The 15,858-nt window shown below is 40.4% G+C and overlaps 2 protein-coding genes across 3 annotated transcripts in view; one reads left to right on the top strand and one right to left on the bottom strand.

The window, feature by feature from the left end:
• PSMB7 (proteasome subunit beta 7) overlaps window positions 1–4,245 on the top strand; it is a 37,134-nt gene extending 32,889 nt beyond the window's left edge. Inside the window, exons 7-8 of the mRNA XM_030535619.1 lie at window positions 2,676–2,827; window positions 4,040–4,245. Coding sequence (XP_030391479.1) covers window positions 2,676–2,827; window positions 4,040–4,151 — 264 coding nt within the window. The 3' untranslated portion in view covers window positions 4,152–4,245. The remainder of the gene's footprint in view (window positions 1–2,675; window positions 2,828–4,039) is intronic.
• Window positions 4,246–4,322: 77 nt separating this feature from the next.
• The window catches only part of NEK6 (NIMA related kinase 6), a 116,390-nt gene continuing 104,854 nt past the window's right edge, over window positions 4,323–15,858 (bottom strand). For both annotated transcript variants that reach the window (XM_030535617.1, XM_030535618.1), the window contains exons 10-11: window positions 13,455–13,568; window positions 4,323–6,887 (exon numbers count right to left, since the gene is read on the bottom strand). In XM_030535617.1, the coding sequence (XP_030391477.1) occupies window positions 6,777–6,887; window positions 13,455–13,568 (225 nt within the window). In that variant the 3' untranslated portion in view covers window positions 4,323–6,776. The remainder of the gene's footprint in view (window positions 6,888–13,454; window positions 13,569–15,858) is intronic.

Genomic DNA, 15,858 nt, shown 5'->3' with positions numbered 1-15,858 from the left:
TCCCCAGGAGTGACTTCTGAGGATGAGGGGGGAGTGAACAATTTCCAAGGGTCAGCGACCAAGCAATAATAGACAAGCCAGCCTCCAGGTATTTTTAAACAAAAACCAGGCTCCATCATCTCATCCCAACAGTGTCTGGAGTGGCTTAATCTTTACAGTTACAGTTATTAGAGGAGTTATTAGAGGAGACCAGGCCTGAAAGGGAATGAAACAAAAACAAAAAAATTTTAAATCAATTTTAAAGTCAGCCCAAATGAGGGAACATCTTTTAGAAGTGGCTTCAGTGTTTGTCTAATTTCTGAGGACCATTTGGTCTTTCAGAGACCATGGTCAGTCTTTGAATCGTACCTAAATCTTTTTTTGTGAGTTCTTTTTAATCTCTTTGACTTTAAAGCCAATCAGTTGCTCTTTTGGTTCCCAGGATCGTGATTCATGGATTTAACATTTATATGTGGCTTTTCCTAAATAAATGAGCATTAGTACAACAGCTGCTTGTGGTGTTATGCGGGGTGTGTGTGTTGGGGGGGGGAATATTTAGTCCACTTCTTCTCCCCTCCCCCCAAAGCATGAGGGAACAGTGGGTCCTAAGTTGTGATTTGATGAGGACTGGCTTGTTAAATCTGATCTAACAGGTTGGAATAAGGAAACATTATATATAGTGTTCCTACTATTATCTTTGAAAGTAATTGCTGTAGTTACTACAGGGATGTTTTGTGATCATGAATGGCAGAGAAGGTGAGCCATGAGACATCTGTTAAATTTCAGCTAGGGATTGCGTTTTTTCCAACTGTGAGCCTTTTCCAGATCTCGCTGGATGTATGTGAAACATGCTGATGAACCACTCTACCAGTAATATAACCTTTGTCACATCAATACAATTTTAATGCCGTATGTTCAGCTACAATGTGAAGTTGCGGATTCTCCTTTGTCTCACAATACCTAATGGCTTCCAAAATTGTTTGCAACATCCCTGAAGCTCCTCAGGGATTGTCAGTTAGGAGTTTGTATTTGAAATGAAACCTCATTCTTTCCCTTGCTGAATCTGTAGAGGGAGCTAATGTAGCTGTAATAGGCTTTCCCTTTCTGCGACAGAGATGCTACAATTATGCGAATCTTTTCAGGCTGTAACTTGCCGTACAGAATGCATAGTTTGAGGCCAGTTATACCAGAGTTATTCAATGAAGGGTTTTGTTGTAGTTGTGTATACAATTAAATAGATTTTATTGTAATGTGCTCGTGGGGGAGGTTGGCTTGCTTAGAACAATGGGCAAACATTGGGCTGATGCATGGAATTTATTGCAGTCTTTCTGAAAAGTAATTTAGATAATTTCCGTTAAATACAGAACAATTCAAATTTCCTCTGAGAAACTGTATAAGGCAGGTGTCTGTATGGTGTGCATTTCAAGAACATAGTCATGCTTTAAAGAATAAAACTCTTTGAGCATTAGAAATTCTGTGCAAAGGGGTATGGTTCTATCTCAAATACACATTTGTAAACTTATGCAGGACTAAAAAAAGTAGTGCATAATTTTAGCCACCATAGGAATTTTCTTTAGATATGAGGTGGTTTTCCCCAACTTGAAACAAGCAGCATCTTTCCTTTCCTAGAATATCCAAGGCTAGAGACGAGTAGAAGTTTGCTGCTTCATTAACTCTGAACTAGTTAATGAAACTGCACAGTCGAGTCTGTACTACTGATATGAAATGAATGTGGACTACATTTATACTTTTATTAGTAGTTATAGTCCATTTAAATTGAAACATTGTAACAATCAGTATTTACAAACACACACACTTTACTTTGATTTACAGAAAAGTGGCCATACTCCCATTCCTGCTATAAAATTTTATATTATCAAATTCTGTGTTTATCAACGTTTCTTTTAATACTCTTCTCCTGTGCACTATACTGGCATCTGAAAACATTAGCTAGCTATGATGCAATGCAGATCAAAGCTCCCCTGTAATGCAGCTATTCAGATGAGCAGAATAAATTTTGCAATCCAAGTTGGCTGTGTTGCAAAACATACAAATCATTTTCTTACGATAAAGGATGATTAAATATTCTCTACTCAAGGTAGTCTTTAAATGAGTATGCAATTTGTATGCAAGTGTTTTACACAGGGCATTACAGGGAAACTTGCATTATAGATTGCTGTACATGTATGTATTTAAGGTCTGGAAGATACTAAATCATTATGAACATCGGTTTCTCCCTTCATAGTTTAAGGTTTTTCGTTTCTAAAATGTGTTCACCCTGACATCTACATTATAATCAGTTTGACATGTGCCAGTGATGGGGCTCATGATAGGAAAGCTGGGGAGAGCTGACCATTGGTCAGGTTCACAATACTGTATTATAAAAGGATGCCCATGTTTCTACCTTTATCCTTCTGAGACGACTTAGGGCATGTACAGAAATGTACATCTCCATATGACAGTACTGTCTCAGTTCATAGGGCAAGTGATCCTCTTGAATCACACTTCAGTAACCTCTAGAAAGTAGCCCCTTAATTGGATCATTAATAATTTTGCTCTTTGCATTTAAATAAAAGGGAAAACTACTAATCTAATGTACACAATGACAATTTAAGAACTTTTCTAACTACACTGTGCTGCACCTTTATAGGAGTTAGTAAACTAGACAAGCTTTATTTTATTCTCCCTTCCCCCAGGAAGAGGAAGCCAAACAGCTTGTGAGAGATGCCATCTCAGCTGGCATATTCAATGATCTGGGCTCCGGCAGTAACATAGATCTCTGTGTTATAAGCAAAAACAAGTTGGATTTTCTCCGACCTTATGATGTGGCCAACAAAAAAGGCGAAAGGTTAGTATTTCTGAAGCTGCATATTGTCCACTCTGTCCAGTCAGACCCTTCCCAGTATATTTTGATATTGCTTTTTCAGTGTCTACCACCATTAGCTCCTGCTCTCGGAGAGAGGAAGGGCTTCACCCATGTTTGGAGAACACACTGTGCATGGGGTTGCTGATTTTAAACCCACTCTCTGGATCACTAGCATTTCCTTTAAAAGTTTGTAGAGGTTTTTTTGTAAATCATTACGGGAGGGATGGTCAATTGTTCTGTGGTTAACTTTGGCCCAACCAAAAATCTTCACTAAAGGGAAATGCAAATAAGATAGGGGAACAAATGTTGCAGGTTTTCAGCAATGCTCCTTTCCCCTGGAATGTCCCTCTCAACCTTTTCACCACCTAGAACTTGGTGCTATTAATGTTCTCCAGCTCCCTAATTTGACAGGCCACAGCAAAAGAGATCCCCCTTAGCCCTCCTTTCACCACATTGTGTGTAAAACTACACGTGACAACAAGCCATTTTATGCTGTTGCTCTTTCTTCCTTCAAAGCCAAAGCTGATGCATTTTGAATTCTCTGAACTTAAATGTCCAAGAAATTAGCTAAGTACAGCCACCCTACCCTAAGTAGTATTCTGCAGTGCAGTTTTCATGATTAGCCTCAGAGAAGTGACAAACCTTTTAGGAATACTCAAGGCACAGAGGTAGTGAAATTCCAAAGTAAGCAAATGTGTGTGCAGTTAGTTGAGTAAGAGGCAAGCTGAAATTTAACTGCTAACCATGCAGCAGTCACCTCAGCACACTGCATTGCCTAATCAGTGAGTCACAGCCCCTGCAGGCAGTTGAAAGATTTTGCAATGTGTATATTTACACAAGGTGTAATGTGGTTGTGCAATCTTACATACCATTGCAGAAATAGTGGAATGGAAATAAAAATTCATCTTTATTTAAAACGAACAATAGGGAAAGGCACAGTGCTGATCGGCCGAACTTATTCGGAGTAGTTCTACTTGCATAGTATGAGCTGCACAGCTCATCTGTTATATGAACAAGTTCCAGCCCAGTGTCTCATCCTAAGTCCAGGAGAGAATTCCTGTAACTCATCATCTGTTCCTTTAAAGTGAACATCCAAGAAGCTGTTTTTAAAAACATTGTTTGGATTCATCCCTAGGAAAATTCTCTTATGTTGGGGAGCTGCTCTGTAACTTTCACTGATTGTCTTTTCAACAGGTATGGTAAGTACAGGTGTGAAAAAGGAACTACAGCTGTTCTCACAGAAAATGTGGCTCTCCTGGAACTTGAAGTGGTGGATGAAACCATACAAACAATGGACACTTCCTGAAGAATTAGGCTGAACTCTAGTGACACTACATGTTAACCATGTCTGGTTTATAAACCTCAATTTATAGTAAATAAATGGGTTCTGACCAATTTGAGTTTTTCTGTTTTCTGTGTTGATTGGCTGATTTACCATTCCTTACCATCTCATTGTGATCTTTCTCTGAACAGTCAGACATGTTGTAAACTATGAGTGAGTCACAATTCACAGAGGTCTGAAGTACATGTTCAGCTAGTTGGGCCATTCCCTCTTGAGTGGATATCGCCATTGTCATTAATCAGCTGCTACCTGTACTTAGGACTAGCAGAAAAACCTGCCACCACTATTTTGACTACCCAAAGTTCAGGGGCTTCTCTCTGTCCTGTTTTAACACAGAAAACGCCGCTATACATTGTATTCCCCCCAAAATTAGCCCATTACCAAGAGTCAGGATAGCCTGTAATCTGTACAACAGCAAAGTGGTTAAACATTGTTTTTAGAAGGCAGAATTTGTCAGCAGAACTGAGATTTAGTCTATTTCCTTACAAGTTTGATGTACAGAGTGAAACTGATTTTGGGGGATCTAAACACTTTTAGACTTGGACTCAGTCATTTTGCAACAAAACATTGTGTTCCTTAACACTGAACTCAAAGATAGCTTTTTTACAAAGGAAGTTGTTTATTTTGTAAATCATGTTTTTATTTATCTAAAAATGCACAGTTGCAAAAATTTACCTTTTAAAATACATTTACTTATAAGCACTAATAGATCTTATGTAGGAAGGAAATGACCAGACTTATCAAAACTCAAGTAATTTGAGCCTTCTTGACAGTCAAAGAACTTTTATTCTACATTACACCAACAGAGACATTGCACAACCATGTCTGTGAATGTGTAGTTGCCACTATAGTTTAAATATAATAAAGATTGTCACCTTTGTACTGCAGGTTTCCTTTAAATATAATAAAAATCTGGCTTCTTGATCATTTCTGAATATGTTAGCATTGGGAATGGAGGAAACATTCTGGCCTTTCTCATGCCGAGTTGAATATCCTGTACTTCCAAACAGGAAGTATCAGTAAAATGGCATCTTACATCTAAGTGATACCAGCATCATTCACAGCAATGAATATCTTTAGGTTTAACACCTTAGCTGAATATTTTGAAATTCAGTTGAAAGGAGTTTAAGTGGGCACTACAGTTTTCCTTTAAGTAGTGAGAATTAGGTTTAAAAAATCCATTCAAAGCATATACATGTATTTAACCTCTTACCCTAATTTTATTTCCAAGAGACTAAGGCCTTTAAAAAAATTTTTTTTTAAAGAGTAAGGTGTCACAGGCTGTATTTAAACACGAACAACTGCCACCCACAAACATACATTATAGCAATGGACTCTACCTCACACAGAAGAAACACTTAACAGTACAAGTTTAGTTCCCCTGGATGTTGTCCTCTGAGACTGTTAACTGCAACAGGTCCCCTGCACAGTTAGGTGAAATGGAAACACTTGAACGTGAATCCGCAAGTTTGGTTTCTAAAGCAGTGAATACTTTTCATTGTCACTAATGAAACGAATCATTGATTCAATGAATGAATTTAGTTGACTGAAAATTTTTAGGTCTTTAAACAAGATGTCTCCTTCAGATCAGCTTGAGTTTCTTATAAAAATTCACATTTTATAAATTAGCTTTCACAGTTAAATAGGTATGGGCTGAACCTTATTTAAAATTACACAAAGCACTGGTCTTTCATGCTAAATGTAAATAATATCGTTACTATGGTTGAAAGGTTTTAAAACACTGCTTTCCTTACATTTTATATATGAATGGCTAAAGTACCATTGGATTTGATAAAAGTATCTTCCCCAAAATAGAATTGGCTTAGAGTAACACTGGTTTTATAATAGACTTTCAGCCTAACAAGATGAATGCCAAAGGGGAAAATACATTTATAAAGATACATTGCTTGTAGAAGCAATGCTTTTCAGGTATATGCTAGACTCACCTCATTGTCTATAACCAAGTTAACAGATAAATGCATCAGCAAAATATTCACTCTAAATTTTCAGATTAAAAAAAACTTCAAACAAGTGTCCCCCCTTCCTATTTTTGCAAAGGAGGGGATAAAACACATAGCTGAACGCTTTAAAAATATATGAACTAAAAACTGAAATTGCTATTAACCATGTGCTGAAGAGGCAAAGTAGCAGTTATACAAATTACACAAAATCTACTGCAATTCTTACATTAGTATAAAGTGATTTCACTGAAGGAATTATTTCAATATTTCACATTACAGTTAAGATAAAGGGGTGTGCCAAAGGCTCAATGAGACACCCCTGTTAATATAATCTATTCTAGATTACACACAACAGTTTTAAGAAAGGACCCTTATATGATCTACATCTGTAACATGTTATTGGCTTTTTAAAAAAAATGCTTGCAATACCTCATAGAATCTTCACTTTAAAGCATGACCACCTGGTAAGAGTCCTTGTCAATAACCTGCAGAAATCATGGAGCATCTTGCTAGGAGTGCTCAACTCTCTCACTTGAGTTTGACTAGGCACCGGTCGGTTTCATCTGAGAAATAAAAATTCAAGTAAGACTACGCTGTGATGGCTTTTCTTGGAGCGTCTGCAGATGATTCAAGTGCTGGAGGTCCAGACGTGCAACTGTTTTGCTATTTGGTGCACATAACCAACGTCAGGTCTCTGATCTGGATCAGGGTATATGCACATGCTGACCAGTTCCCGTAGCTGAAAAGGAAGGAAAAAAATCACATGAAAATATACCATCCTGGGGGTTTTTTGGAAAGGGGAAGGGACTATTTGAACGCAAAGAACCCTGCACTGGAGTGTCAACTCCTGCATTCTTTTGCACCTGCTATGTTCATGGCAAATCAGGAAGTGTGTGTGTCCAGCTTCCCTATCTGTAAAATGACTTGTCACTAACTAGACTAGGGGTAGGCAACCTATGGCACGCGGTCCAGGGGACTCTGCATTTTAATCTAATTTTAAATGAAGCTTCTTAAATATTTTGAAAACCTTGTTTACATACAACAATAGTTTAGTTATATATTAGACTTATAGAAAGAGACTTTCTAAAAATGTTAAAATATATTACTGGAAGTGGAACCTTAAATTAGAGTGAATAAATGAAGATTCGGCACAGCACTTCTGAAAGGTTGCTGACCCCTGAACTAGACAATTAACTTTATAGCACCGAACTCTAATATTCTGTACCAAGTTGGTGCATTTAGTAATAGCTTTTGGACACATTCTGTCTAAGATGGCTACCTGAGAGAAGTGAACAGTAAGCAGGTGCCTGAAGGAGGAGTGAGTGTTTGCTCTGTGTACAGGAGGTGAGAAACTGAATCATGAATGGGAGGGAGGAGGAGATGAAGGGTTCAATAAGGCAGGCAGAGTAGGTGAAACATCAGCAGGGATGAAGTAGCAGAGTAGAACTGGGCTTTAACAGTGAGGACAAGGAACTCAAACTGGATATGTAAAGATAAGGGGCGGGGCGGGGGGGGGGGGAGGGCACAGACTGAATGATCAGGATTTGGACACAAGGGAAAGACAGGAAAAAACAGAAAATGAGCCCAAAAGTGCAAGTCTGACAGAGATGACACGATCCGACTTGCTGGTGAAGATGGAGAAATGGAAGTGAACTGTGGTCTTCAAGGAAGTTCTGTCCAGGACACACTTCCACATAATGATCCTGCATTGCATCCTAGCAGCAAATCAGTGGCAGTTAGTTAGCCAGTTCAAGAGTGAGTTAAGTTTTGAAAAGCACTTTGAGATCCTTAGACAAAAGATAGAGCACTAGCTGTGCGAGACACAGCAGCGTGACAATGACACTCTTGACTCCAGGACCTTAATGGAGAAAAGAGATGGGTCCCTGATTATAAGTAATAAAATGCAGAAGGACCAGAGTCTCCCTACCTCCCCAGCCTCTTTATTGTACACATGAAAGATTGTAGCTTTTAATTATACAGACACTGAAAGCTGCTCGTACCCCCGAGGCATGGGGAGAAACAGCCTTGAGCCTCTGATCTTCTCACATCCTCTCAGTAGCCACAGTGCCAATTATTTTAATGGTAATTAAAAGCATGAGCGTACAGCCATCAAGCACACAGCTTCAGCTGCATTACTGGATTTACGCAATTGAGATTTTCACTTCTGAGTGTTGCAAAGTCCTGTAAAATGACAATTCTTTCTGGGTCTGAAGCAGATTACAACACTAGGAATGGTGGCACAGTAGTACAGGGTAAACAATGATCGTGTTTATACAAGGGAGACACTCCACAAGGGAAAAGTGCCAAAACAGACTGATTAAACTACAGGTACTGATGTAGCCCTGCTACCTATGATTGGAGGTGGGTGGGAAAGAGGAGGATGGTAATCTTCGTCATCTTTCCTATGGCCACAGTACTAGAGTATCTGATCACTTTTCACTAAAATGAGTAGTAAAGTCTATAGTGAACTCCATGGACCCTTTGACTCTCTCTTTTGGGGATAAAAACATGTATGCTGTTTACATCTGATAACAGCTAATCATAAAGTCTTAGCATGTGCGTGTACCTTGAATTATAAAATGGATGGTATTTTATTAATCTCAGATGATGCCAACCTCTTTATTATTTTAATACATTCTAAACAGTAATGTAAAGTTATGTGAAATCAATCTGCTGCCTTTTGTTAGGGTAAATTATGCTGCTCAAATTCAGAATGATGGAGAGGCAAAGATTTTCTCAAACAACCATCCTAGCATGCAAGAGCTATGTACAACTTCCTTTCTTATCTACACATGGGTCATAGATGAAGCCTTGATAATCACTGCAAATAAGTGTTTGAAATGACTTGATCAAATTCCCTTCAGCAAACAGCCTGGGGAGTTGGAACATAAGAATGACCCTACTTGGTCAGATCAAAGGTCCATCTAGCCCGGTATCCTGTCTTCCGACAGTGGCCAGTGTCAGGTGCCTCAGAGAGAATGAACAGAACAAGTAATCATCAAGAGATCCATTCCCTGTTGCTCATTCCCAGCTTCTGGCAAACAGGGGCTAGGGACACCACTGATGGACCTATCCTCCATGAACTTATATAGTTCTTTTTTGAACCCTGTTATGGTCTTGGCCTTCACATCATCCTCTGGCAAGGAGTTCCACAGGTTGACTGTGCGTTGTGTGAAGAAATACTTCCTTTTGTTTGTTTTAAACCTGCTGCCTATTAATTTCATTTGGTGACCCCTAGTTCTTGTGTAAACAACGCTTCCTTCTCTACTTTCTCTACCCCAGTCATGATTTTATAGACCTCAATCCTATCTCCCCTTAGCCGTCTCTTTTCCAAGCTGAAAAATCCCAGTCTTATTAATCTCTCCTCATACAGAAGCTGTTCCAGACCCCTAATCATTTTTGTTGCCCCTTTCTGAATCTTTTCCAATTCTAATATATCTTTTTTGAGATGGGGCGACCACATCTGCACACAGTATTCAAGATGTGGGCATATGTGGAGTTATATAGAGGCAACATGATATTTTATGTCCTATTATCTATCCCTTTTTTAATTATTCCCAACATTCTGTTCACACTTTTGACTGCCACTGCACATTGAGTGGATGTTCAGAGAACTATGGCCATTTCTAGTTTTCTGTTTTAGGGAGGGAGTCTATCATGACAAGAGAAAATAGTTGGATGGCTTACCTTTAAAAAGCCACAATTCATTTTAAGGAGCTTTATTAAAGCAGGGCACTTTTCTCTAACTACTCAAGCTTAGTCATTTTATTTGGAGCTAAGAGCATGCTGTAAGTGAGAGATTCAGGGGATTAAGAATCAGCCTGCAGTGTAACACATTAGCAGAGCTCAACCTTAGCTTCAAGATCAGTATTAGAGAGGCAAAAGGGAGATTTGCCATTACCTCCCGAGGATGACTGGGAACCATTCAGCCTCATGGCACAGGCAAAAGAGAGACTAGTCAGCCTCATCTCAACTCTTACCCTCAGCGTGTGAGGATACGCAGGCTGCTTTTTCACATTGCTCACAGGCCAACAGGCAGTGACAATATTAGACCAGGCTCAAGAAATTACTCTCTGAGGCTGAATCTGAGCAAGCAGAACAGCCATTCGCTCTGGAAGAGGAGTGCATGTATTCAAATACAAAATAACTAAGTCACCCATTTTGTCCTCTGACACCATGATTATTGCTAGAACAAGCTCTGTATGAGGCCTCTTATTACGCAGATTTCTCCCATAGCTACAGCATTTTCAGGAGAGACTATTGTGGCGGCCTGCTCCCTGAACCATCTTCACTTTGTGCTTGGTTGGTTTAGGAAGTCCATGTGCTCCCACCCCGGCCATTCCCTCTGACATTGTCACCATTTGGATATTTCATACTGTAAGAACTAAAGCAAACATGGCTCAGACTATAGTCATGTTCCAGCATAAAAAAATTAAGCTTTGTGGCTTCATGTAACAGCAGCAACTAATACAGTGAAATAAGCCAAAGCCAAAGGCCTAGCCCTCTCTCAGACTTTGTCAAGCATTCAGTTAAGTGTATGAACACCAGCTGTAGTCTAGTTCTCTGGGACCTGGTGCGTTTGAGATTTAAACCATCCTTCTCACCCTGGATTGTATCACTATACTACACACACTCTTTAGCAGTGCCAGAGGGAAGCAAACAGACAGTAATTGTAAAGACAGGAAACACATCTGTCAACTTACACTAATTCCTACTGCCAGCAGGCATATCATGAAGTGCATGCTACAATAGCACAGCAAATGGAAATGACTCTTGATGAAGGCTGTCTGGAAAAACAGCACTTTCTAGACCAGTTTACCATTTTTTTTAAGTTGGTTGCTTAGCAAGAATGCAAACTGCATGAAAACCAGAAGCTCTGGTGTCTCTTCAGGAACACAGTGCCCCTTCCTACCATGTATGTGCACACCAGACGGCCAGCATTTAGAGTCTGTTATGGTCAGGACATTATGGCTATATTTCTTGCCCACGCAGCAGGACAACTGAGAAATAAGCCAGTTGTTTGTGACAGACTTGCTGACTCACAACTCAGGGTAGGAGGTTAATGCTTAGAACAGATGCTCTGAAAGAAAGCAGCGTGTGTGTATTATCCTTCACCTGAAAAGGTGGGGGAACTGATTGCACGTGTACATTCTTATCTGACTGCAAATCTGCTTTGACTACAGTAGTGCCTTTTGAAACCTCCCAGAATCCATTGCTTCTGTAAGGCACTTTGGAATAGATATCCAGATGGTACTGAAATGGAAATGGCTGGTTGGATGCTGTGTACCATGTGAGTCAGAGCTGGTTCTATCCCACCAGTTGAGTTAGGAATGGTTCAGCTCTCTAGCACAGACAGAGCCTCTGCCTACAGGCTCAAGGAGACAGCACCATGCTAGTCCAGCTGAAGAGATGCTGTCCTATGAGAAATGTCATGCTTTAAACACAAAAGCTCAAATTCTGGTGACTAATGTGAAATTATCGGAAGTCCCTAAGAGTTTCGTCTCCCCTCGGTGACTGACACCTCCCACACGCGCTTCTTTCACTAACAGCACCTCACTGCAGCCGATCCAAGTCTTCAGTAAGAGAAAAAAATCTACTGGCTTGGCAGGTTGAGGGGTCTGTCCGCTCCAGGCCTGTGCCTCCCATTAACATTACAGGGAGTGAGCTGCATCCATCCAGAGGAGAAATAACCCTGCAACCAGCACACACTGGATATTTCCAGAAGTGCACACTTCATTTCACAAAAGCTGCTGTGTGCAATGGAGTCGGAGCCAGAGCCCAGCTGCTCAGTTTTGTCTAGTACTATTTCCCAATACTTTGTGCACAAATCTGGCATGGTATCTTTCCCTGGGAGCCAAATGTCAGCAGCTTAAGAGGATGTGCAAGTGAACTGGTTCCCAATTAAAGTGCTCTCAAGCCAGTTTCATTTATTTTGTTGCGTCCGCTTTCTACAGCAGTTACAGGGAGATTGGCGTATACCACAAACACAACAGGGGAGGTGAGGATTAGAGGTTGCTAGTTACTGTATGGATGCCCTGTTTTTTGAATATGCAACACTGATTTCCAACCCCCTTTGTTTTATGAACATCCCAACTCCTTCCTTCCTCCAGCATCCTGTTACCTCTAACCAGTTCGTGAGTATGTAAAACTGGGTGGGGATATTTCTCTAATCCCTGGAAAGACACACACAGGCTGAGTTCTCCAGATCAGCTGCATCTATTTAGTTTGTTGCTTCCCATTTCTACCAGGCACACTAGCCACCATTGTGCAACCCAATAACAAAGATGTTTTGAGCATCACCACAGTCCCCTTCTGGGGAAGAACCTTAGAACACACACAGACTGTCTGCTAGCTGCCCTGGATTTTGTGTCCCCTGTACCCTGTCTCTCACTGCACAGAGCTCTGCTTCTACTGAAAAACTGGTTGGACACTCAATTACCTTAACAACTTCCTTTCAAATACTAGGCAGCTATTTCTGAAAGAAGAAATGGAGGAAAAGAACTGGTTGTTTCAGGGCAATTAACACACTTACCAGGAGACTTGGTTTCCTCTCTGATTTAGGTCCACGTGAAATGGATTTGGTGGGCTTCAGTCTAGCTGACATTTGGCCACATCGCAAAAAGTGCCACACAACTGTCAGAAAAGGTCCACTGCTGAAGAAGGGGGTGGTGGCAATTGGATTTAAGCACAATGGCAAAGGGGTGGGCATGCACAGCAGCAACTTGTGATATAGCTCGGTCCAGCCACTGCTTCCCGTCTCTTGCTTTCATAGCAATAAAATTAACCAGACGTTAAAAAGCCCCCATATGGCTCCTGCTTGGATGCTTATTGTACTAGGCTAATCACTTCCCTTCCTCCTTTTAGTATCATTTTTCCCTTGTTATACATTTAAACAAACTGAGGACTTTATAGACTAAATTTAAACACTGTTTTATGGTATGTTATTGTAGGGAGAGGTGTCAGGTTTTCCCCAGGTTTGGTCATTGTGTTTTGCTAGTGCAGGACTGCTCCAGATCAGACCGTTCCTCGTTATTGGAAACTTCCTTTTGTCCCCCATTGGGCTCTATTTACTTTGCCGGTGCTTGGATACCATGGTGAGAGGTGTTTTAGCCAGCTGTAAACTAATCTAGGGAATCCTATTTAGACATCCCCAATTCTTTTCAGGTGTTGGGGGGGAAGGGTCCACTTCAGATATGGCCAGAAAACACTTCCCCATCTTCACACACACACTGCCCCACCCTGGGGTCAGTTATTTTACATCCATGGGTCACCACTTTCCAATCTAAGCATCACATGCCCAACTTACCTTTTCAGAATAATGTTCAGCTGGAAGGGGGGGGTAGTCACATTGTTCTATCTTTTGACAAAGAGAAAACAGATTCATTTTATCTCCATAGAAAGGACTCTGAAGAGCTGCCATCTGTAAAGAAAAATGGAAGATAGTTTTAAATTGTGACGGGTCCAGTAGCTCCCAGTATGGCTGATTTGCAATAGAAAGTTTTGCTGTGACAGTGCACAAATGATTGATACTGTTGCTCTCTGACAGTGAACACCAACTGAGACTGTTGCTCTTTGAGACATCAGTTTGTACACTGACAAGTACCTATTAGCAGATGTACAGCATACCTGCCGTTACCTCATCAGCCCTATGCAGTGCACATAAGCAAACAGGCAGCAGCAATCTGCAAATCATGTCGAGTCACAGAGCATCCCGGCCACATGAAAGGCACAACACTTGGTATTTGCACAGTGAAGTCAGACCTCTGCCTGTCCCCTATTCAGAAGGCTGCAACTCTGGTTTACCATGCTGCAGGGACACACACACAGAGGTCTCAGGCAGCTAACCTGGTTTCCTGGTGTCCTCAAGGGGTGAGTGATAATTCTTGTAACCAAAGAAAACACCCGTGCCGAGCAGAATAGAGATTCACAGACCAAACACCTCCCACCACTTTCTTCAAATGATCAATGAACACTCATTACACTTTCCTGGTCCTCATTACACAGGAGAGGCTTCTGTGTTTTTCCTCAGCACTGTAATTATTTTTTCCTAAAATGTCTTACATGTGGGACCCTGTGAATGCAGATGGGCAGCGATTCCAGATGTACACCAAAAGATTATAAATATCAATGTTCCTTAAACCAAGGAAATGAGATTTCAGTGCTGCAGGAAAATTATTGTTCTAAGCCAATTGCATGAAGTGGAATATGATAACCTATCATAAAAATTATAATTTTTTAAAAGTAAAAGCCATTTTGCCTTTGATGCATGTTACAGTTTCAGTCTACTTCAGTTACAATCCTGACCAGAACAGAGCATATTTGCTCTCTGTGCCTGCTAAATTTTTAGTGGACTGTTGCAAAGAGTAAATTGATGCTTTCTGGACAACAAGTTGCTACCGAAAATTCAAAGTCTTATAAATATGAACATTCCACTTGATTTTTTTTAAACAAAGCAAAGCCACGTATTGTTTAGGGAAGAGAATTCTAAAAAGCTTTTGTAACCAGACTACTGTGTCTTTTCCTTATCAGCTTATTTTTTTCATTTTAGTTTCTTTGATTCATGAGCCCCACATCTCAATTTATTCAAACATACTTTTTTTCATGGAGATAAATGGAAGATTCAAGCAGCCAGGATAACACAATGGAGGGTTTTTGAGGAGCTAAGATACACACATGATGTTTGGAGAGTATATACATATAAAATGTAATTAGGTCTCAAAAAAGAAATTGCATCTTTGTGGGAGGAAATCACTTATGCTGCAAGTCCTTAACTGAGAGCTCTAAATGAACTTTAAATGCTGAGCCCCAGAACAGCAGCCATGAAGAGACGTGTGTTTGTGCACTTACAAAATATGGCATGAATAAATAATACCTATTTAAAGTAAACATTGTGAGCTGAGTACCTTTTTGCGCTCTCTCTTAAACCACGATTCAAAAACAACAAGCCCACGATCCAGAGTACGTTCTGGCAATGTCAGGCGCAAGCTCAAGACTGTTCACCGTTACAACTGTCTCCAGGAACAGGAACAAATGAAATTCGCCATTTACATATTAGGGAAACAATAGCACTAATAAGAATGGTCTTCAAAGGGAAAACCATGAGCTGCAGAGAGGCTCAGTAAGCAAGAGGCATGTCACCTCAGCATGCAGCCCACACGGTGCCCCATCTGCTTACTACTCCATAACGTCCTTCAAGTGCTTCTTGTCACTCTCACTAACTGTTACATGCCACACCACACAGCAGAGTAACACCTCCTCCGAAAGAAGCACTATTGGATCATTGGTGATACTATCTACTCTGGTTAGAAGAGCTTTTAAAACATTTTGCCGCAAGCTGCATCAAAACGGCAAGCCTTTCATATTAACGCCGGCTGAAGTTGATGCTTCTCGCTATGGTTGTAATAAGGGGCTATTTGATAATTGTTAGTCTTTTGCTCATTATCATGCACTGTGAAAGCTATCCAAAGAATATCATCTTGTTGCTGACACACACAGCAAGCTCCCAGAAGTACTTAAACACAAATAAAAAAACAACTCAAGACACTCTGCTCTGAAATTCTATAGTTTAGATACATACATTGACAGATGATTAGTGATTTGAGGCCAGAGGTGCAGCACATGAATTACATCAGGTTTTGAAGACAGTGCTTTGGGTCTTGCTCTGTGCAGTTAATAGAAGGTTTTTAACTCAGTCAAACCTCACCAATACA

This window comes from Gopherus evgoodei, chromosome 16, assembly GCF_007399415.2.
Source record: "Gopherus evgoodei ecotype Sinaloan lineage chromosome 16, rGopEvg1_v1.p, whole genome shotgun sequence".
NCBI lineage: Eukaryota > Metazoa > Chordata > Testudines > Testudinidae > Gopherus > Gopherus evgoodei.
This window is presented reverse-complemented; position numbering and strand designations above follow the sequence as displayed.